General features: G+C 45.2%; 1 protein-coding gene across 15 annotated transcripts in view; it reads right to left on the minus strand.

The window, feature by feature from the left end:
- Positions 1-7,744: 7,744 nt before the first annotated feature.
- abhd6a (abhydrolase domain containing 6, acylglycerol lipase a) overlaps positions 7,745-22,597 on the minus strand; it is a 77,057-nt gene continuing 62,204 nt past the window's right edge. For 2 of the 15 annotated variants that reach the window (XR_014382094.1, XR_014382093.1), the window contains exons 6-10: positions 11,428-11,597; positions 10,984-11,038; positions 10,172-10,272; positions 9,205-9,524; positions 7,745-9,073 (exon numbers count right to left, since the gene is read on the minus strand). Coding sequence is in view for 1 of the 15 variants with exons in the window: in NM_001140355.1 (NP_001133827.1) it covers positions 9,336-9,524; positions 10,172-10,272; positions 10,984-11,038; positions 11,428-11,597 (515 nt within the window). In the remaining 14 variants the exon portion in view is untranslated. 15 annotated transcript variants of the gene reach the window in all.

Below are 22,597 nucleotides of genomic sequence, written 5' to 3' on the forward strand. Positions count from 1 at the left end.
AACAACACAATCCTTTAGGTAGTTCTGGATACTAACAACACAATCCTTTAGGTAGTTTTGGACACTAACAACACAATCCTTTAGGTAGTTCTGGACCCCAACAACACAATCCTTTAGGCAGTTCTGGACACTAACAACACAATCCTTTAGGTAGTTCTGGACACTAACAACACAATCCTTTAGGTAGTTCTGGACACTAACAACACAATCCTTTAGGTAGTTCTGGACACTAACAACACAATCCTTTAGGTAGTTCTGGACACTAACAACACAATCCTTTAGGTAGTTCTGGACACTAACAACACAATCCTTTAGGTAGTTCTGGACACTAACAACACAATCCTTTAGGTAGTTCTGGATACTAACAACACAATCCTTTAGGTAGTTTTGGACACTAACAACACAATCCTTTAGGTAGTTCTGGACCCCAACAACACAATCCTTTAGGCAGTTCTGGACACTAACAACACAATCCTTTAGGTAGTTCTGGACACTAACAACACAATCCTTTAGGTAGTTCTGGACACTAACAACACAATCCTTTAGGTAGTTCTGGACACTAACAACACAATCCTTTAGGTAGTTCTGGACACTAACAACACAATCCTTTAGGTAGTTCTGGACACTAACAACACAATCCTTTAGGCAGTTCTGGACACTAACAACACAATCCTTTAGGCAGTTCTGGACACTAACAACACAATCCTTTAGGTAGTTCTGGATACTAACAACACAATCCTTTAGGTAGTTCTGGACACTAACAACACAATCCTTTAGGTAGTTCTGGACACCAACAACACAATCCTTTAGGTAGTTCTGGATACTAACAACACAATCCTTTAGGTAGTTCTGGACACTAACAACACAATCCTTTAGGCAGTTCTGGACACTAACAACACAATCCTTTAGGCAGTTCTGGACACTAACAACACAATCCTTTAGGTAGTTCTGGATACTAACAACACAATCCTTTAGGTAGTTCTGGACACTAACAACACAATCCTTTAGGTAGTTCTGGACACTAACAACACAATCCTTTAGGTAGTTCTGGACACCAACAACACAATCCTTTAGGTAGTTCTGGATACTAACAACACAATCCTTTAGGTAGTTCTGGACACTAACAACACAATCCTTTAGGCAGTTCTGGACACTAACAACACAATCCTTTAGGCAGTTCTGGACACTAACAACACAATCCTTTAGGCAGTTCTGGACACTAACAACACAATCCTTTAGGTAGTTCTGGATACTAACAACACAATCCTTTAGGTAGTTCTGGACACTAACAACACAATCCTTTAGGTAGTTCTGGACACTAACAACACAATCCTTTAGGCAAAACTGAAAGAACTGATCAGACCACAATGTTTTATTGTTTTATTTAACTAGGCAAGTCAGTTAAGAACAAATTCTTATTTACAATGACGACCTATCAAAAAGGCAAAAGGCCTCCTGCGGGGACGGGGCCTGGGATTAAAAAATACAAATAAATACAATATAAATATAGGACAAAACACACATGACAACAAAAGAGAGACAACACTTTATAAAGAAAGACCTAAGACAACAACACAGCAAGGCAGCAACACATGACAACACAGCATGGAAGCAACACAACATGACAACAACATGGAAGCAACACAACATGGTAGCAACACAACATGGTAGCAGCACAAAACATGTTTTGAAGTGATTCCTCTCATCAACACGAATTCGAAGATGGACCTTTTTTTTTTTTTAGCTACATGGTGACATTCAACCATTCATGTTGTTTCAACCGGAATATAGCGGAGAGGATTCCAAACAAAGTAATGGATTTAGCAAGAAGCTCTGCAACAGCCGATTCCAGCATCAAGAGGACAGATGACAAATACAGTGGCTAGGGTACAAATTTATTTTTCCTGCAAGCTAGCTTGCCAACTTTAGTTTATCTACTGAAACCCATATTGTGTGTTGCTGGCTGACATACTATCACAGATAGGTTTGCGTTTCCTCTCACTACCAAATATGGTGATCTTTGATGTTTTTGCAAGTTTTGCCACTTTTTTTTTTTTAAACCTTTATTTAACTAGGCAAGTCAGTTAAGAACAAATTCTTATTTACAATGAAGACCTACCCCGGCCAAACACTAACCCGGACGACGCTGGTTCAGCTGTGCTCCGCCCTATGGGACTCCCAATCACGGCCGGGTTGTGATTCAGCTTGAAATCGAACCAGGGTCTGTAGTGACGCCTCATGCACTGAGATAGAGTGCCTTAGACCGCTGCGCCACTCGGGAACCCCTTGTACTCCTTCTGTCAATCAACTTTTTTTCACGATAAGAATCATATGTCATCAATAACTACCTTGTTTACTGTAAAATGTTCTGTGATTTTGTTTACTCTGTACCAGCTGACTACTCAATTCCACTGTCTCGTCAGCCCAGCCAGGCAATTTATAAACTTGATCTCCACTATAAAAAGCATCTAGACATGATCTCACATTTCTTTTAGACTAACATTTAGTTTTCAACAGTGGTGATTTGTATAAACATTACTGCCTGTCTCTCAGACATTTGCCACATTGTTTCAATATTCAAATTCGATCTCCAGCTGTCCCGTAGTAATGAACATGTCGGGAGTCAGGACAAGACAGAGAGGCAGGCAGAATTTCTCAGCCAGTCGAAATCATGAATCAGCTGGCATCATTTTTATGGAAAAGTCAAACAAAACAAAGTTTAGGGACCGAAAATTCTCAAATTTGGACTCATCAGACCAAAGGTCAGATTTCCACTGGTCTGATGTCCATTGCTTGTGTTTCTTGGCCCAAGCAAGTCTCTTCTTATTATTGGTGTCCTTCAGTAGTGCTTTCATTGCAGCAATTCGACCATGAAGGCCTGATTCACACAGTCTCCTCTGAACAGTTGATGTTGAGATGTGTCTGTTACTTGAACTCTGTGAATTTTGGCTGCAATCTGAGGTGCAATTTACTCTAATGAACTTATCCTCTGCAGCAGAGGGAACTCTGGGTCTTCCTTTCCTGTGGTGGTCCTCATGAGAGCCAGTTTCATCATAGCGCTTGATGGTTTTTGCGACTGAAGTTGAAGAAACTTTCAAAGTTCTTGAAATTGGCTGACCTTCATGTCTTAAAGTAATGATGGACTGTCGTTTCTCTTTGCTTATTTGAGCCGTTCTTGTCATAATATGGACTTGGTCTTTTACCAAATAGGGTTATGTTTCAAATTCGTTACCCAGAAACGTTGTCTCCTGTCATGCCGAACTAGCAGCATGCCGGATAGGGCCTTAACATTTTTTTGGCCATGTTCATGAAAAAGTGCTTTTTAAAAATATGTATTTAACCTTTATTTAACTAGGCAAGTCAGTTAATTAAGAACAAATTCTTATTTACAATGATTTTTACTTTGTCAGCTCAGTGATTCGATCTCGTAATCTTTCGGTTCCTGGCCCAACACTCTAACCACCAGGCTACCTGCCGCCCCTACACTCTAACCACTAGGCTACCTGCCTCCTCTATACTCTAACAACTAGGCTACCCCCCCTACACTCTAACCACTAGGCTACCTGCCGCCCCTACACTCTAACCACTAGGCTACCTGCCCCCCCTACACTCTAACCACTAGGCTACCCTGCCACCCCTCCACTCTAACCACTAGGCTACCTGCCGCCCCTACACTCTAACCACTAGGCTACCTGCCCCCCCTCCACTCTAACCACTAGGCTACCTGCCCCCCCTACACTCTAACCACTAGGCTACCTGCCGCCCCTACTGTATACCACCCCTACTTTGTCACAACACAACTGATTGGCTCAAACACAGGAAATAAATAAATTCCACAAATTAACTTTTAGCAAGCCACACCTGTTAATTGAAATGCATTCTAGGTGACTACCTCACGAAGCTGGTTGAGAAAATGCCAAGAGTGTGCAAAGCTGTCATCTAGGCAAAGGGTGGCTACTTTGAAGAATCTGAAATATATTTTGATTTATTTAACACTTTTTTGGTTACTACGTGATTCCATATGTGTCATTTAATAGTTTTGATGTCTTCACTATTATTCTACAATGTAGAAAATAGTAAAAAGAAAGAAAGAAAAACCTTTGAATGAGTAGGTGTGTCCAAACTTTTGACTGGTACTGTATATACATTTTCGTTTTATTCAGATTTTTCAGGGGGTGCAGCACCCTCAGCCCCCCTACTTTCCCTGGCTACGTAACTATGGCTGTCAAACTATATATATTTTTAATTGAGTTTATCGCAGGATTTGCTGTGAATAACGATGGATAATCACAAATTCATAACTTTCTCAAATTGAGCTGTAATTAGCGATTTGTTATACAAAAAGCATTACAAGAATATTGCCGTTTAGAATTTAGATTTTGTCCAAATAAATTGATAAACACACTTTCTTTATCCTCAAAGTCAACTTGTTTACAAATCAAATCAAATTTTATTTGCCACATTTGCCACATTTGCCAAATACAACGGTAAAATTCTGACTTACAAGCCCTTAATCAACATTGCAGTTCAAGAAATAAAGTTAAGAAAATATTTACTAATAAACTAAAGTAAAAAATAAAATAAAAAGTAACGCAATAAAATAACATAACAATAACGAGGTCATATACAGGGGATACCGGTACCAAGTCAATGTGCGGGGGTATAGGTTTGTCGAGGTAATTTGTACATATAGGTAGGGGAAAAGTGGTTATGCATAGATAATAAACAGCGAGTAGCAGCAGTGTAAAAACGAAGGGCTCAATGTAAATTATAAATTGTTCAGCAGACTTATAGCTTGGGGGAAGAAGCTGTTAAGGAGCCTGTTGGACCTAGACTTGGCGCTCCGGTACCGCTTGCCGTGCGGTAGCAGAGAGAACAGTCTATGACTTGGCTGACTAGAGTCTTTGACAATTTTAAGGGCCTTCCTCTGACACAGCCTGGTATAGAGGTCCTTGATGGCAGGAAGCTTGGCCCCAGTGATGTACTGGGCCGTACGCACTACCCTCTGTAGTGCCTTGTGGTCGGAGGCCGAGCAGTTGCCATACCAGGTGGTGATGCAACCGGTCAGGATGCTCTCGATGGTGCAGCTGTAGAACTTTTTGAGGATCTGGGGACCCATGCAATATCTTTTCAGTCTCCTGAGGGGGGAAAGGTGTTATCGTGCCCTCTTCACGACTGTCTTGGTGTGTTTGGACCATGATAGTTAGTTGGTGATGTGGACACCAAGGAACTTGAAGCTGTCAACCCGCTCCACTTCAGTCCCGTCGATGAGAATGGGGGCCTGTTCAGCCCTCCTTTTCCTATAGGCCACGATCAGCTACTTTGTCTTGCTCACATTGAGGGAGATGTTGTTGTCCTGTCATCACACTGCCAGGTCTCTGACCTCCTCCCTATAGGCTGTCTCATCATTGTTGGTGATCAGGCCTACCACTGTGGTGTCATCAGCAAACTTAATGATGGTGTTGGAGTCGTGCTTGGCCACACAGCTGTGGGTGAACAGCGAGTACAGGAGGGGACTAAGCACGCACCCCTGAGGGGCCCCAGTGGTGAGGATCAGGGTGGCAGATGTGTCAGGAAGTCCAGGATCCAGTTGCAGAGGGAGGTGTTTAGTCCCAGGGTCCTTAGCTTAGTGATGAGCTTTGAGGGCACTATGGTGTTGAACGCTGAGCTGTAGTCAATGAATAGAATTCTCACATAGGTGTTCCTTTTGTCCAGGTGTGAAAGGGCAGTGTGGAGTGCAATAGAGATTGCGTCATCTTTGGATCTGTTGGGGCGGTATGCAAATTGGCGTGGGTCTAGGGTGTCCGGGAGGATGCTGTTGATGTGAGCCATGACCAGCCTTTCAAAGCACTTCATGGCTACGGACGTGAGTGCTACGGGTCTGTAGTCATTTAGGCAGGTTGCCTTCGCTTTCTTGGGCACAGGAATGATGGTGGTCTGCTTGAAACATGTTGGTATTACAGACTTGGTCAGGGACAAGTTGAAAATGTCAGTGAAGTCCAGTGGCGATTTAAGCATGTAAATCTTGGTGGGGCAAACTCCCCAAAATTGTTTATGCATGCCAGCAAAGCCACTATATAACACAACACTAAACAATATATTAATTGCACTGTAACGGTGACAAACAGTACCCAGAAACTGTTAGGGTCTACATAAAGCTGTCCCCAACAGCAGAGCTTTCTTTTCAGCACCAAGAAGTGAATCCTTACCACCGCTACACCTGGTTATCAGCGGAGCCTTGTCTGGCAGCGAAACAGTTCATTCAGCCTCATTTACTGCCTTTAAAAAAAGCATTGCTGATATGGCTGACTTGCTTAAACAAATGTGGTTTCTAATGCCAGTTGAGATGTACGAGCTATTGCATAAGGGGACGACAAGCGGATTAGAGGCAATCCGTAATTTTGATTAAGACATTAATGAGCGAGCTAGGACGGACGTAGTCAATATAACAATTTGTTTAGCACTTTGAAATGTACAGCGACAGAATTCAGAACATGGGCCGTTCTTACAATGTTCTCCCTGTACACCAGGTCAGAACCGTAGGATTAATAAAGGGGGCATATAAGCAGACAAGGAAAGCTCTTACAATATTCAATGATTACATTTCTCTAAAACAGGTTATAGGCTACATGTTCACCACCAAGTCAGAACAGTAGGGGAAATTAAGAGGGGTAAATAGACCAAATGATTAGGCTGAGGCACATGGGCTACAAAATTTTTTTTTGTACACATCAATGATGTCGCTCTTGCTTCTGGCGATTCTCTGATCCACCTCTACGCAGCAGACGACACCATTCTGTATACTTCTGGCCCTTTTTTGGACACTGTGTTAACTAACTTCCAGACGAGCTTCAATGCCGTACAACTCTCCTTCCGTGGCCTCCAACTGCTCTTAAATCCAAGTAAAACTAAATGCATGCTCTTCAACCGATCGCTGCCCGCATCTGCCTGCCCGTCCAGCATCACTACTCTGGACGGTTCTTAGAATATGTGGACAACTACAAATACCTAGGTGTCTGGTTAGACTGTAAACTCTCCTTCCAGACTCACATTAAGCATCTCCAACGCAAAATTAAATCTAGAATCGGCTTCCTATTCCGTAACAAAGCACCCTTCACTCATCCTGCCAAACATACCCTCGTAAAACTGACTATCCTACCGATCCTTGACTTCTGTGATGTCATTTAGATGAACAGCATTCTTACATAGATATTCCTCTTATCCAGGTGGTGTAGGGCAGTGTAATGGAGATTGCTTTGTTTGTGGATCTGTTGTGGCGGTATGCAAATTGTAGAGGGTATAGGGTGTCGGGTAAGATGGCTCCCAAAGCACTTTATGATGACAGTGTAACCACATGAAAAGAATTGAGCTCATTCAATCTCATCCAAACCCTGGCCTTCCTAAAACTGTTGCTTGAAATCTGAAACAAACCCCCAAAACTTTCCTCAAAGCTTTTCCCCCAAAACCTTGAAACAATATCACTAAGCTTTTTTCACCTCATATCAAGGCCCAGCCCCAAAACCACTGTAGCTCCACCCCATATCAAGGCCCAGTGCCAAAACCACTGTAGCTCCACCCCATATCAAGGCCCAGTGCCAAAACCACTGTAGCTCCACCCCATATCAAGGCCCAGCCCCAAAACCACTGTAGCTCCACCCCATATCAAGGCCCAGCCCCAAAAACAGCTGTAGCTCCACCCCATATCGAGGCCCAGCCCCAAAACAACTAAGTCCAATGTGATTGGTCCATGAATTTCATGTCAGCATGAGAAGAGTTTTATTTTGTGCTTTACGTGAACAAGCAAAACATTGAGTAGATGCATTAACATGTACAAGGATAAGAAAAGTGTCACAAATCTATTTTTTTTTGTCTCAGTGTAACTTAATGACATGGCATCAGCTAAAACGAAACAAAGCAAACTTGAAAATATCCAGGCATTGGTTGTTGTGTCTCATTGCATCGATACTCTTAACGTCATGCATCGATCCTATCAGGTTATATCACATATAACAGGGTATAGCAGCCATTGAATAACAAAAATATTTGGTTAATAATAATAATAATAATATTACAAAACGTACGTCCTTGTAGCTCCATTGTTTTTTTATAACATTTATTTTATCATAAAACACAATGACAATATGTTCCTAATGTACAAGGTGTAATATGTTGTCTGTGGTTAATAATAAGACCATGTGCCAACCTTCAACAAGACAAACCTAACTAACTAACTAAGTAACTAACTAACTAACTAAGTAGTTTGATTTGAGTTTGCGTCTTCCTTTACTTCTTGGGTTTTCAGGCGGGAACAGTCTCAGACACTACCAACCACAGTCCTTCAGCTGACTCAGAGCTATCACAAACTCAAATAAAGTATAAAATCATGTAATTAAGTTAGTAACACATCGGCAATTAAACAAATAATATAACATTTGAAAATGAAGGTCCTTAAATCACTAAATAAATGCAATGTCACAATATTGTATCCCAGTATCTTCGCCTTATAATCAAATTCAAGCATGAAACAGCAGCCAGCTGGTTGATGGGCTCATTCCCTGAGGACTACATTAGAAAAATATTACTAGATCATTTACAGATTATTAGATTTTTTTTTTTACAGATGCGATAAACGCTCACCGTAGGCTGGTTTCCTGGACACAGATTAAACCTAAAACCTAGTACCTTACTGAAACCTGAAACCCTGACTGAAACCTAGTCCCTGACTGAAGCCTAGTCCCTGACTGAAACCTAGTCCCTGACTGAAACCTAAAAACCTCACTGAAACCCTGACTGCAACCTGACTGAAACCTAGTCCCTGACTGAAACCTAGTCCCTGACTGAAACCTAGTCCCTGACTGAAACCTAGTCCCTGACTGAAACCTAGTCCCTGACTGAAGCCTGAAACCCTGACTGAAACCTGAAACCCTGACTGAAACCTAGTACCTCCTGACTGAAACCTAGTACCTCCTGACTGAAACCTAGTCCCTGACTGAAGCCTGAAACCCTGACTGAAACCTGAAACCCTGACTGAAACCTAGTACCTCCTGACTGAAACCTAGTCCCTGACTGAAACCTGAAAACCCTGACTGAAACCTAGTCCCTGACTGAAACCTGAGTCCCTGACTGAAACCTGAAAACCTGACTGAAACCTAGTACCTCCTGACTGAACCAGCCCTGACGCCTGCCGCTGGCCAGCCGTGAAACCTGAAACCCTGACTGAAACGCATGTTCAATGGAGATCAAACCCCCATTGAAAGTGCTTCTTTGCCTAGGACTAGGTTTAACCTTGTCCGGGAAACGGGCACTATAAAAGTCTGAACTCCAGGTAGTCAGTCTCAGGAGAGTTTCTTGCTGCTGTTAGAGCCAGAGCCAGAGTTGTGTTGGTTATTGATAAAGTCCATGATGAGCTGAGCTGTCTTGCGAGGTCGCTCCATCACCACAGAGTGACCACAGTTGTCCAGCAACTCCACCTGGCAGCCAGAGACGGCCTCCTTCAGCATAGATGATCCAGACACGTCCACCACCTGATGGAGGAAGAGAGGAGAGGAGAGGAGAGGAGAGGGAGTACATTTAAGCGGAACACTCTCTTAGACCCTTTTCTATCTAGAACCTAAACGGGTTCTTTGGCTGTCCCTATTGGAGAACACTTTGAAGAACCGTTTTTGGTTCCAGGTAGAACCTTTTTGTGTTCCATGTAGAACTTTAAAGGTAGCCTAGTGGTTAGGGTGTTGGGCCAGTAACCGCAAAGGTTGCTGGATCGAATCCCCGAGCTGACAAGGTACAAATGTATCGTTCTGCCCCCTGAACAAGGCAGTTAACCCACTGTTCCCTGGTAGGCCGTCATTGTAAATAAGAATTAGTTCTTAACTGACGTGTCTAGTTAAATAAAGGTAAAACATTTTTTTTTAAAGGGTTCTACTTGGAACATTTTAGCCGAATAACCCTTTTTTTCTATTCCGTTTTATAATTTTAATCATTACAATTATAAAGACAAACAGAAAATAGTCACATACATTATATACAAAACAAAATACCTTTTTTCTAAGAGTGTACACAAGTAGTGTATGCACATCCAGTTACTTGCAACTTGTAATAAAAGAAAGATACACTGTTGATTGATCCCACAGTTTTATTGTGCAATGTTATGACCCAACGGTCCTGAAATGCTTACCTGGTCATGCTTCCCCCAGATGACCTGTGTTGGGACTGTGATCAGATGCATGTTCTCATGTAAAGAGTGTCTGGACTTCTCTCCTACGATCTCCATGAACACTGAGGAAAGATAGGAGAATAACTATTCCACTGAGGAAAGATAGGAGAATACCTATTCCACTGAGGAAAGATAGGAGAATACCTATTCCACTGAGGAAAGATAGGAGAATACCTATTCCACTGAGGAAAGATAGGAGAATACCTATTCCACTGAGGAAAGATAGGAGAATACCTATTCCACTGAGGAAAGATAGGAGAATACCTATTCCACTGAGGAAAGATAGGAGAATACCTATCCTGAGGAAAGATAGGAGAATACCTATTCACTGAGGAAAGATAGGAGAATACCTATTCCACTGAGGAAAGATAGGAGAATACCTATTCCACTGAGGAAAGATAGGAGAATACCTATTCCACTGAGGAAAGATAGGAGAATACCTATTCCACTGAGGAAAGATAGGAGAATACCTATCCCTGAGGAAAGATAGGAGAATACCTATCCACTGAGGAAAGATAGGAGAATACCTATCCCTGAGGAAAGATAGGAGAATACCTATTCCACTGAGGAAAGATAGGAGAATACCTATCCACTGAGGAAAGATAGGAGAATACCTATTCACTTACACATGCATATACAATATACAATATGCACCACAAAAACCCCCCCCCCAAACAAAACATTCCACCAGGTGTGATTGACAAGTCTGACAGGATCATTAAATTATTCAATGAATGTTTTTTTGAAGCAGACATTCAAACCAAATCCCTCACACTCTCTGTAGAAGTCGTTGTTTGGAACTCGAACATCCACCAATCCCTGAAGAATCTGTTAAAAGGAGAAGAACGGTTATTGTAAGAAACCATGCAGTAGATTGTTGTAAAACAAATGAAAATAAAAAGCCAACAAGTTGAAGTAAAGAGACTAGTTCTAGTAGTAGTCCTCCGTTTGTTTTTGTTGTTATTGACTAAATCCTGAAGATGTTGACCAGCCGCCAACAACAACAAAACTAAGACCTGGATTCAATCCGATCAGCAGTAGATCTGCGTGATAGCGCGCATGACATTAAAAGGTTATTTTCGATTGAGCCGACGCATTGCACCGCTTACCACGAATGTGGTTTCCATGAACGCAGGAAAACAACGCTTTGAAAAAGGTCCCATAGCCTGACAGAGTGCGATCAGATTGAATCACTGCTGAAATGTATCAATGAGTACCTGTTGAGGGATCTTGAAGCGTACGAAAGAGCAGAGTTTGAGCATATCCTCCATCTCCTCTGGGGTAGAGGGGATCAGAGGGATGCCCTGGGGATCCAGGCTCCCACTCAGTTCACGGTCCTTCTCCAGCTCCCTCAGCCGCTCCACAAACGGACTCTCGTTCGGAAGACCTGAAAAAGAACACAAAAAAAAAAGAAGATCTAAACTGAACAAAAATATATAAAACGCAACATCAAATCAAATTGTATTTGTCTCATGAGCAGAATACAACAGGTGTAATAGACCTTACAGTGAAATGCCGAATACAACAGGTGTAGTAGACCCTTCACAGTGAAATGCTGGAATACAACAGGTGTAGTAGACCTCTACAGTGAAATGCCTGAATACAACAGGTGTAGTAGACCTCACAGTGAAATGCTGAATACAACAGGTGTAGTAGACCTCACAGTGAAATGCTGAATACAACAGGTGTAGTAGACCTCACAGTGAAATGCTGAATACAACAGGTGTAGTAGACCTCACAGTGAAATGCTGAATACAACAGGTGTAGTAGACCTCACAGTGAAATGCTGAATACAACAGGTGTAGTAGACCTTACAGTGAAATGCTGAATACAACAGGTGTAGTAGACCTCACAGTGAAATGCTGAATACAACAGGTGTAGTAGACCTTACAGTGAAATGCTGAATACAACAGGTGTAGTAGACCTCACAGTGAAATGCTGAATACAACAGGTGTAGTAGACCTTACAGTGAAATGCTGAATACAACAGGTGTAGTAGACCTCACAGTGAAATGCTGAATACAACAGGTGTAGTAGACCTTACAGTGAAATGCTGAATACAACAGGTGTAGTAGACCTTACAGTGAAATGCTGAATACAACAGGTGTAGTAGACCTCACAGTGAAATGCTGAATACAACAGGTGTAGTAGACCTCATAGTGAAATGCTGAATACAACAGGTGTAGTAGACCTCATAGTGAAATGCTGAATACAACAGGTGTAGTAGACCTCACAGTGAAATGCTGAATACAACAGGTGTAGTAGACCTTACAGTGAAATGCTGAATACAACAGGTGTAGTAGACCTTACAGTGAAATGCTGAATACAACAGGTGTAGTAGACCTTACAGTGAAATGCTGAATACAACAGGTGTAGTAGACCTCACAGTGAAATGCTGAATACAACAGGTGTAGTAGACCTTACAGTGAAATGCTGAATACAACAGGTGTAGTAGACCTTACAGTGAAATGCTGAATACAACAGGTGTAGTAGACCTCACAGTGAAATGTTTACTTACTGGCCCTTAACCAACAATGCAGTGTTAGGAAAAATAAGTGTTAAAGTATTTATTATTTATTTATTTATTAAAATAAACTGAAGTAAAAAGAAAAAAAAGAAAAAAAGAAACTAATTAAAGAGCAGCAGTAAAATAACAATAGTGGAGGCTATATACAGGGTATTACGGTACAGAGTCAATGTGGAGGCTATATACAGGGTATTACGGTACAGAGTCAATGTGGAGGCTATATACAGGGTATTACGGTACAGAGTCAATGTGGAGGCTATATACAGGGTATTACGGTACAGAGTCAATGTGGAGGCTATATACAGGGGGTACCAGTACAGAGTCAATGTGGAGGCTATATACAGGGTATTACGGTACAGAGTCAATGTGGAGGCTATATACAGGGTATTACGGTACAGAGTCAATGTGGAGGCTATATACAGGGTATTACGGTACAGAGTCAATGTGGAGGCTATATACAGGGGGTACCAGTACAGAGTCAATGTGGAGGCTATATACAGGGTATTACGGTACAGAGTCAATGTGGAGGCTATATACAGGGGGTACCAGTACAGAGTCAATGTGCAGGCTATATACAGGGGGGGTACCGGTACAGAGTCAATGTGGAGGCTATATACAGGGTATTACGGTACAGAGTCAATGTGGAGGCTATATACAGGGTATTACGGTACAGAGTCAATGTGGAGGCTATATACAGGGGGTACCGGTACAGAGTCAATGTGGAGGCTATATACAGGGGGTACCGGTACAGAGTCAATGTGGAGGCTATATACAGGGGGTACCGGTACAGAGTCAATGTGGAGGCTATATACAGGGGGTACCGGTACAGAGTCAATGTGGAGGCTATATACAGGGTGTTACGGTACAGAGTCAATGTGGAGGCTATATACAGGGGGTACCGGTACAGAGTCAATGTGGAGGCTATATACAGGTGGTACCGGTACAGAGTCAATGTGGAGGCTATATACAGGTGGTACCGGTACAGAGTCAATGTGGAGGCTATATACAGGGAGTACCGGTACAGAGTCAATGTGGAGACTATATACAGGGGGTACCGGTACAGAGTTAATGTGGAGGCTATATACAGGGTATTACGGTACAGAGTCAATGTGGAGGCTATATACAGGGGGTACCGGTACAGAGTCAATGTGGAGGCTATATACAGGGTATTACGGTACAGAGTCAATGTGGAGGCTATATTCAGGGGGTACCGGTACAGAGTCAATGTGGAGGCTATATACAGGGGGTACCGGTACAGAGTCAATGTGGAGGCTATATACAGGGGGTACCGGTACAGAGTCAATGTGGAGGCTATATACAGGGGGTACCGGTACAGAGTCAATATGGAGGCTATATACAGGCGGTACCGGTACAGAGTCAATGTGGAGGCTATATACAGGGGGTACCGGTACAGAGTCAATGTGGAGGCTATATACAGGGGGTACCGGTACAGAGTCAATGTGGAGGCTATATACAGGGTATTACGGTACAGAGTCAATGTGGAGGCTATATACAGGGGGTACCGGTACAGAGTCAATGTGGAGGCTATATACAGGGGGTACTGGTACAGAATCAATGTGGAGGTTATATACAGGGGGTACCGGTACAGAGTCAATGTGGAGGCTATATACAGGGGGTACCGGTACAGAGTCAATGTGGAGGCTATATACAGGGTATTACGGTACAGAGTCAATGTGGAGGCTATATACAGGGGGTACCGGTACAGAGTCAATGTGGAGGCTATATACAGGGGGTACCGGTACAGAGTCAATGTGGAGGCTATATACAGGGGGTACCGGTACAGAGTCAATGTGGAGGCTATATACAGGGGGTACCGGTACAGAGTCAATGTGGAGGCTATATACAGGGGGTACCGGTACAGAGTCAATGTGGAGGCTATATACAGGGGGTACCGGTACAGAGTCAATGTGGAGGCTATATACAGGGGGTACCGGTACAGAGTCAATGTGGAGGCTATATACAGGGGGTACCGGTACAGAGTCAATGTGGAGGCTATATACAGGGGGTACCGGTACAGAGTCAATGTGGAGGCTATATACAGGGTGTTACGGTACAGAGTCAATGTGGAGGCTATATACAGGGGGTACCGGTACAGAGTCAATGTGGAGGCTATATACAGGTGGTACCGGTACAGAGTCAATGTGGAGGCTATATACAGGTGGTACCGGTACAGAGTCAATGTGGAGGCTATATACAGGGGGTACCGGTACAGAGTCAATGTGGAGGCTATATACAGGGGGTACCGGTACAGAGTTAATGTGGAGGCTATATACAGGGTATTACGGTACAGAGTCAATGTGGAGGCTATATACAGGGGGTACCGGTACAGAGTCAATGTGGAGGCTATATACAGGGGGTACCGGTACAGAGTCAATGTGGAGGCTATATACAGGGGGTACCGGTACAGAGTCAATGTGGAGGCTATATACAGGGGGTACCGGTACAGAGTCAATGTGGAGGCTATATACAGGGGGTACCGGTACAGAGTCAATGTGGAGGCTATATACAGGGGGTACCGGTACAGAGTCAATGTGGAGGCTATATACAGGGGGTACCGGTACAGAGTCAATGTGGAGGCTATATACAGGGGGTACCGGTACAGAGTCAATGTGGAGGCTATATACAGGGGGTACCGGTACAGAGTCAATGTGGAGGCTATATACAGGGGGTTACGGTACAGAGTCAATGTGGAGGCTATATACAGGGGGTACCGGTACAGAGTCAATGTGGAGGCTATATACAGGTGGTACCGGTACAGAGTCAATGTGGAGGCTATATACAGGTGGTACCGGTACAGAGTCAATGTGGAGGCTATATACAGGGGGTACCGGTACAGAGTCAATGTGGAGACTATATACAGGGGGTACCGGTACAGAGTTAATGTGGAGGCTATATACAGGGTATTACGGTACAGAGTCAATGTGGAGGCTATATACAGGGGGTACCGGTACAGAGTCAATGTGGAGGCTATATACAGGGTATTACGGTACAGAGTCAATGTGGAGGCTATATTCAGGGGGTACCGGTACAGAGTCAATGTGGAGGCTATATACAGGGGGTACCGGTACAGAGTCAATGTGGAGGCTATATACAGGGGGTACCGGTACAGAGTCAATGTGGAGGCTATATACAGGGGGTACCGGTACAGAGTCAATATGGAGGCTATATACAGGCGGTACCGGTACAGAGTCAATGTGGAGGCTATATACAGGGGGTACCGGTACAGAGTCAATGTGGAGGCTATATACAGGGGGTACCGGTACAGAGTCAATGTGGAGGCTATATACAGGGTATTACGGTACAGAGTCAATGTGGAGGCTATATACAGGGGGTACCGGTACAGAGTCAATGTGGAGGCTATATACAGGGGGTACCGGTACAGAGTCAATGTGGAGGCTATATACAGGGGGTACCGGTACAGAGTCAATGTGGAGGCTATATACAGGGGGTACCGGTACAGAGTCAATGTGGAGGCTATATACAGGGGGTACCGGTACAGAGTCAATGTGGAGGCTATATACAGGGGGTACCGGTACAGAGTCAATGTGGAGGCTATATACAGGGTGTTACGGTACAGAGTCAATGTGGAGGCTATATACAGGGGGTACCGGTACAGAGTCAATGTGGAGGCTATATACAGGGGGTACCGGTACAGAGTCAATGTGGAGGCTATATACAGGGGGTACCGGTACAGAGTCAATGTGGAGGCTATATACAGGGGATTACCGGTACAGAGTCAATGTGGAGGCTATATACAGGGGGTACCGGTACAGAGTCAATGTGGAGGCTATATACAGGGGGTACCGGTACAGAGTCAATGTGGAGGCTATATACAGGGGGTACCGGTACAGAGTCAATGTGGAGGCTATATACAGGGGGTACCGGTACAGAGTCAATGTGGAGGCTATATACAGGGGGTACCGGTACAGAGTCAATGTGGAGGCTATATACAGGGGGTACCGGTACAGAGTCAATGTGGAGGCTATATACAGGGGGTACCGGTACAGAGTCAATGTGGAGGCTATATACAGGGGGTACCGGTACAGAGTCAATGTGGAGGCTATATACAGGGGGTACCGGTACAGAGTCAATGTGGAGGCTATATACAGGGGTTACCGGTACAGAGTCAATGTGGAGGCTATATACAGGGGGTACCGGTACAGAGTCAATGTGGAGGCTATATACAGGGGGTACCGGTACAGAGTCAATGTGGAGGCTATATACAGGGGGTACCGGTACAGAGTCAATGTGGAGGCTATATACAGGGGGTACCGGTACAGAGTCAATGTGGAGGCTATATACAGGGGGTACCGGTACAGAGTCAATGTGGAGGCTATATACAGGGGGTACCGGTACAGAGTCAATGTGGAGGCTATATACAGGGGGTACCGGTACAGAGTCAATGTGGAGGCTATATACAGGGGGTACCGGTACAGAGTCAATGTGGAGGCTATATACAGGGGGTACCGGTACAGAGTCAATGTGGAGGCTATATACAGGGGGTACCGGTACAGAGTCAATGTGGAGGCTATATACAGGGGGTACCGGTACAGAGTCAATGTGGAGGCTATATACAGGGGGTACCGGTACAGAGTCAATGTGGAGGCTATATACAGGGGGTACCGGTACAGAGTCAATGTGGAGGCTATATACAGGGGGTACCGGTACAGAGTCAATGTGGAGGCTATATACAGGGGGTACCGGTACAGAGTCAATGTGGAGGCTATATACAGGGGGTACCGGTACAGAGTCAATGTGGAGGCTATATACAGGGGGTACCGGTACAGAGTCAATGTGGAGGCTATATACAGGGGGTACCGGTACAGAGTCAATGTGGAGGCTATATACAGGGGGTACCGGTACAGAGTCAATGTGGAGGCTATATACAGGGTGTTACCGGTACAGAGTCAATGTGGAGGCTATATACAGGGGGTACCGGTACAGAGTCAATGTGGAGGCTATATACAGGGGGTACCGGTACAGAGTCAATGTGGAGGCTATATACAGGGGGTACCGGTACAGAGTCAATGTGGAGGCTATATACAGGGGGTACCGGTACAGAGTCAATGTGGAGGCTATATACAGGGGGTACCGGTACAGAGTCAATGTGGAGGCTATATACAGGGGGTACCGGTACAGAGTCAATGTGGAGGCTATATACAGGGGGTACCGGTACAGAGTCAATGTGGAGGCTATATACAGGGGGTACCGGTACAGAGTCAATGTGGAGGCTATATACAGGGGGTACCGGTACAGAGTCAATGTGGAGGCTATATACAGGGGGTACCGGTACAGAGTCAATGTGGAGGCTATATACAGGGTGTTACGGTACAGAGTCAATGTGGAGGCTATATACAGGGGGTACCGGTACAGAGTCAATGTGGAGGCTATATACAGGGTGGTACCGGTACAGAGTCAATGTGGAGGCTATATACAGGGGGTACCGGTACAGAGTCAATGTGGAGGCTATATACAGGGGGTACCGGTACAGAGTCAATGTGGAGACTATATACAGGGGGTACCGGTACAGAGTTAATGTGGAGGCTATATACAGGGTATTACGGTACAGAGTCAATGTGGAGGCTATATACAGGGGGTACCGGTACAGAGTCAATGTGGAGGCTATATACAGGGTATTACGGTACAGAGTCAATGTGGAGGCTATATTCAGGGGGTACCGGTACAGAGTCAATGTGGAGGCTATATACAGGGGGTACCGGTACAGAGTCAATGTGGAGGCTATATACAGGGGGTACCGGTACAGAGTCAATGTGGAGGCTATATACAGGGGGTACCGGTACAGAGTCAATATGGAGGCTATATACAGGCGGTACCGGTACAGAGTCAATGTGGAGGCTATATACAGGGGGTACCGGTACAGAGTCAATGTGGAGGCTATATACAGGGGGTACCGGTACAGAGTCAATGTGGAGGCTATATACAGGGTATTACGGTACAGAGTCAATGTGGAGGCTATATACAGGGGGTACCGGTACAGAGTCAATGTGGAGGCTATATACAGGGGGTACCGGTACAGAGTCAATGTGGAGGCTATATACAGGGGGTACCGGTACAGAGTCAATGTGGAGGCTATATACAGGGGGTACCGGTACAGAGTCAATGTGGAGGCTATATACAGGGGGTACCGGTACAGAGTCAATGTGGAGGCTATATACAGGGGGTACCGGTACAGAGTCAATGTGGAGGCTATATACAGGGTGTTACGGTACAGAGTCAATGTGGAGGCTATATACAGGGGGTACCGGTACAGAGTCAATGTGGAGGCTATATACAGGGGGTACCGGTACAGAGTCAATGTGGAGACTATATACAGGGGGTACCGGTACAGAGTTAATGTGGAGGCTATATACAGGGTATTACGGTACAGAGTCAATGTGGAGGCTATATACAGGGGGTACCGGTACAGAGTCAATGTGGAGGCTATATACAGGGTATTACGGTACAGAGTCAATGTGGAGGCTATATTCAGGGGGTACCGGTACAGAGTCAATGTGGAGGCTATATACAGGGGGTACCGGTACAGAGTCAATGTGGAGGCTATATACAGGGGGTACCGGTACAGAGTCAATGTGGAGGCTATATACAGGCGGTACCGGTACAGAGTCAATGTGGAGGCTATATACAGGGGGTACCGGTACAGAGTCAATGTGGAGGCTATATACAGGGGGTACCGGTACAGAGTCAATGTGGAGGCTATATACAGGGGGTACCGGTACAGAGTCAATGTGGAGGCTATATACAGGGTATTACGGTACAGAGTCAATGTGGAGGCTATATACAGGGGGTACCGGTACAGAGTCAATGTGGAGGCTATATACAGGGGGTACCGGTACAGAGTCAATGTGGAGGCTATATACAGGGGGTACCGGTACAGAGTCAATGTGGAGGCTATATACAGGGGGTACCGGTACAGAGTCAATGTGGAGGCTATATACAGGGGGTACCGGTACAGAGTCAATGTGGAGGCTATATACAGGGGGTACCGGTACAGAGTCAATGTGGAGGCTATATACAGGGGGTACCGGTACAGAGTCAATGTGGAGGCTATATACAGGGTGTTACGGTACAGAGTCAATGTGGAGGCTATATACAGGGGGTACCGGTACAGAGTCAATGTGGAGGCTATATACAGGTGGTACCGGTACAGAGTCAATGTGGAGGCTATATACAGGTGGTACCGGTACAGAGTCAATGTGGAGGCTATATACAGGGGGTACCGGTACAGAGTCAATGTGGAGACTATATACAGGGGGTACCGGTACAGAGTTAATGTGGAGGCTATATACAGGGTATTACGGTACAGAGTCAATGTGGAGGCTATATACAGGGGGTACCGGTACAGAGTCAATGTGGAGGCTATATACAGGGTATTACGGTACAGAGTCAATGTGGAGGCTATATTCAGGGGGTACCGGTACAGAGTCAATGTGGAGGCTATATACAGGGGGTACCGGTACAGAGTCAATGTGGAGGCTATATACAGGGGGTACCGGTACAGAGTCAATGTGGAGGCTATATACAGGGGGTACCGGTACAGAGTCAATGTGGAGGCTATATACAGGCGGTACCGGTACAGAGTCAATGTGGAGGCTATATACAGGGGGTACCGGTACAGAGTCAATGTGGAGGCTATATACAGGGGGTACCGGTACAGAGTCAATGTGGAGGCTATATACAGGGTATTACGGTACAGAGTCAATGTGGAGGCTATATACAGGGGGTACCGGTACAGAGTCAATGTGGAGGCTATATACAGGGGGTACCGGTACAGAGTCAATGTGGAGGCTATATACAGGGGGTACCGGTACAGAGTCAATGTGGAGGCTATATACAGGGGGTACCGGTACAGAGTCAATGTGGAGGCTATATACAGGGGGTACCGGTACAGAGTCAATGTGGAGGCTATATACAGGGTGTTACGGTACAGAGTCAATGTGGAGGCTATATACAGGGGGTACCGGTACAGAGTCAATGTGGAGGCTATATACAGGGGGTACCGGTACAGAGTCAATGTGGAGGCTATATACAGGGGGTACCGGTACAGAGTCAATGTGGAGGCTATATACAGGGGGTACCGGTACAGAGTCAATGTGGAGGCTATATACAGGGGGTACCGGTACAGAGTTAATGTGGAGGCTATATACAGGGTATTACGGTACAGAGTCAATGTGGAGGCTATATACAGGGGGTACCGGTACAGAGTCAATGTGGAGGCTATATACAGGGTATTACGGTACAGAGTCAATGTGGAGGCTATATACAGGGGGTACCGGTACAGAGTCAATGTGGAGGCTATATACAGGGGGTACCGGTACAGAGTCAATGTGGAGGCTATATACAGGGGGTACCGGTACAGAGTCAATGTGGAGGCTATATACAGGGGGTACCGGTACAGAGTCAATGTGGAGGCTATATACAGGGGGTACCGGTACAGAGTCAATGTGGAGGCTATATACAGGGGGTACCGGTACAGAGTCAATGTGGAGGCTATATACAGGGGGTACCGGTACAGAGTCAATGTGGAGGCTATATACAGGGTATACGGTACAGAGTCAATGTGGAGGCTATATACAGGGGGTACCGGTACAGAGTCAATGTGGAGGCTATATACAGGGGGTACCGGTACAGAGTCAATGTGGAGGCTATATACAGGGGGTACCGGTACAGAGTCAATGTGGAGGCTATATACAGGGGGTACCGGTACAGAGTCAATGTGGAGGCTATATACAGGGGGTACCGGTACAGAGTCAATGTGGAGGCTATATACAGGGGGTACCGGTACAGAGTCAATGTGGAGGCTATATACAGGGTGTTACGGTACAGAGTCAATGTGGAGGCTATATACAGGGGGTACCGGTACAGAGTCAATGTGGAGGCTATATACAGGGGGTACCGGTACAGAGTCAATGTGGAGGCTATATACAGGGGGTACCGGTACAGAGTCAATGTGGAGGCTATATACAGGGTATTACGGTACAGAGTCAATGTGGAGGCTATATACAGGGGGTACCGGTACAGAGTCAATGTGGAGGCTATATACAGGGTATTACGGTACAGAGTCAATGTGGAGGCTATATACAGGGGGTACCGGTACAGAGTCAATGTGGAGGCTATATACAGGGGGTACCGGTACAGAGTCAATGTGGAGGCTATATACAGGGGGTACCGGTACAGAGTCAATGTGGAGGCTATATACAGGGGGTACCGGTACAGAGTCAATGTGGAGGCTATATACAGGGGGTACCGGTACAGAGTCAATGTGGAGGCTATATACAGGGGGTACCGGTACAGAGTCAATGTGGAGGCTATATACAGGGGGTACCGGTACAGAGTCAATGTGGAGGCTATATACAGGGGGTACGGTACAGAGTCAATGTGGAGGCTATATACAGGGGGTACCGGTACAGAGTCAATGTGGAGGCTATATACAGGGGGTACCGGTACAGAGTCAATGTGGAGGCTATATACAGGGGGTACCGGTACAGAGTCAATGTGGAGGCTATATACAGGGGGTACCGGTACAGAGTCAATGTGGAGGCTATATACAGGGGGTACCGGTACAGAGTCAATGTGGAGGCTATATACAGGGGGTACCGGTACAGAGTCAATGTGGAGGCTATATACAGGGGGTACCGGTACAGAGTCAATGTGGAGGCTATATACAGGGGGTACCGGTACAGAGTCAATGTGGAGGCTATATACAGGGTGTTACGGTACAGAGTCAATGTGGAGGCTATATACAGGGGGTACCGGTACAGAGTCAATGTGGAGGCTATATACAGGGGGTACCGGTACAGAGTCAATGTGGAGGCTATATAC

The sequence above is a fragment of the Salmo salar genome, chromosome 22, assembly GCF_965601325.2.
Source record: "Salmo salar chromosome 22, fSalSal1, whole genome shotgun sequence".
Lineage (NCBI taxonomy): Eukaryota > Metazoa > Chordata > Actinopteri > Salmoniformes > Salmonidae > Salmo > Salmo salar.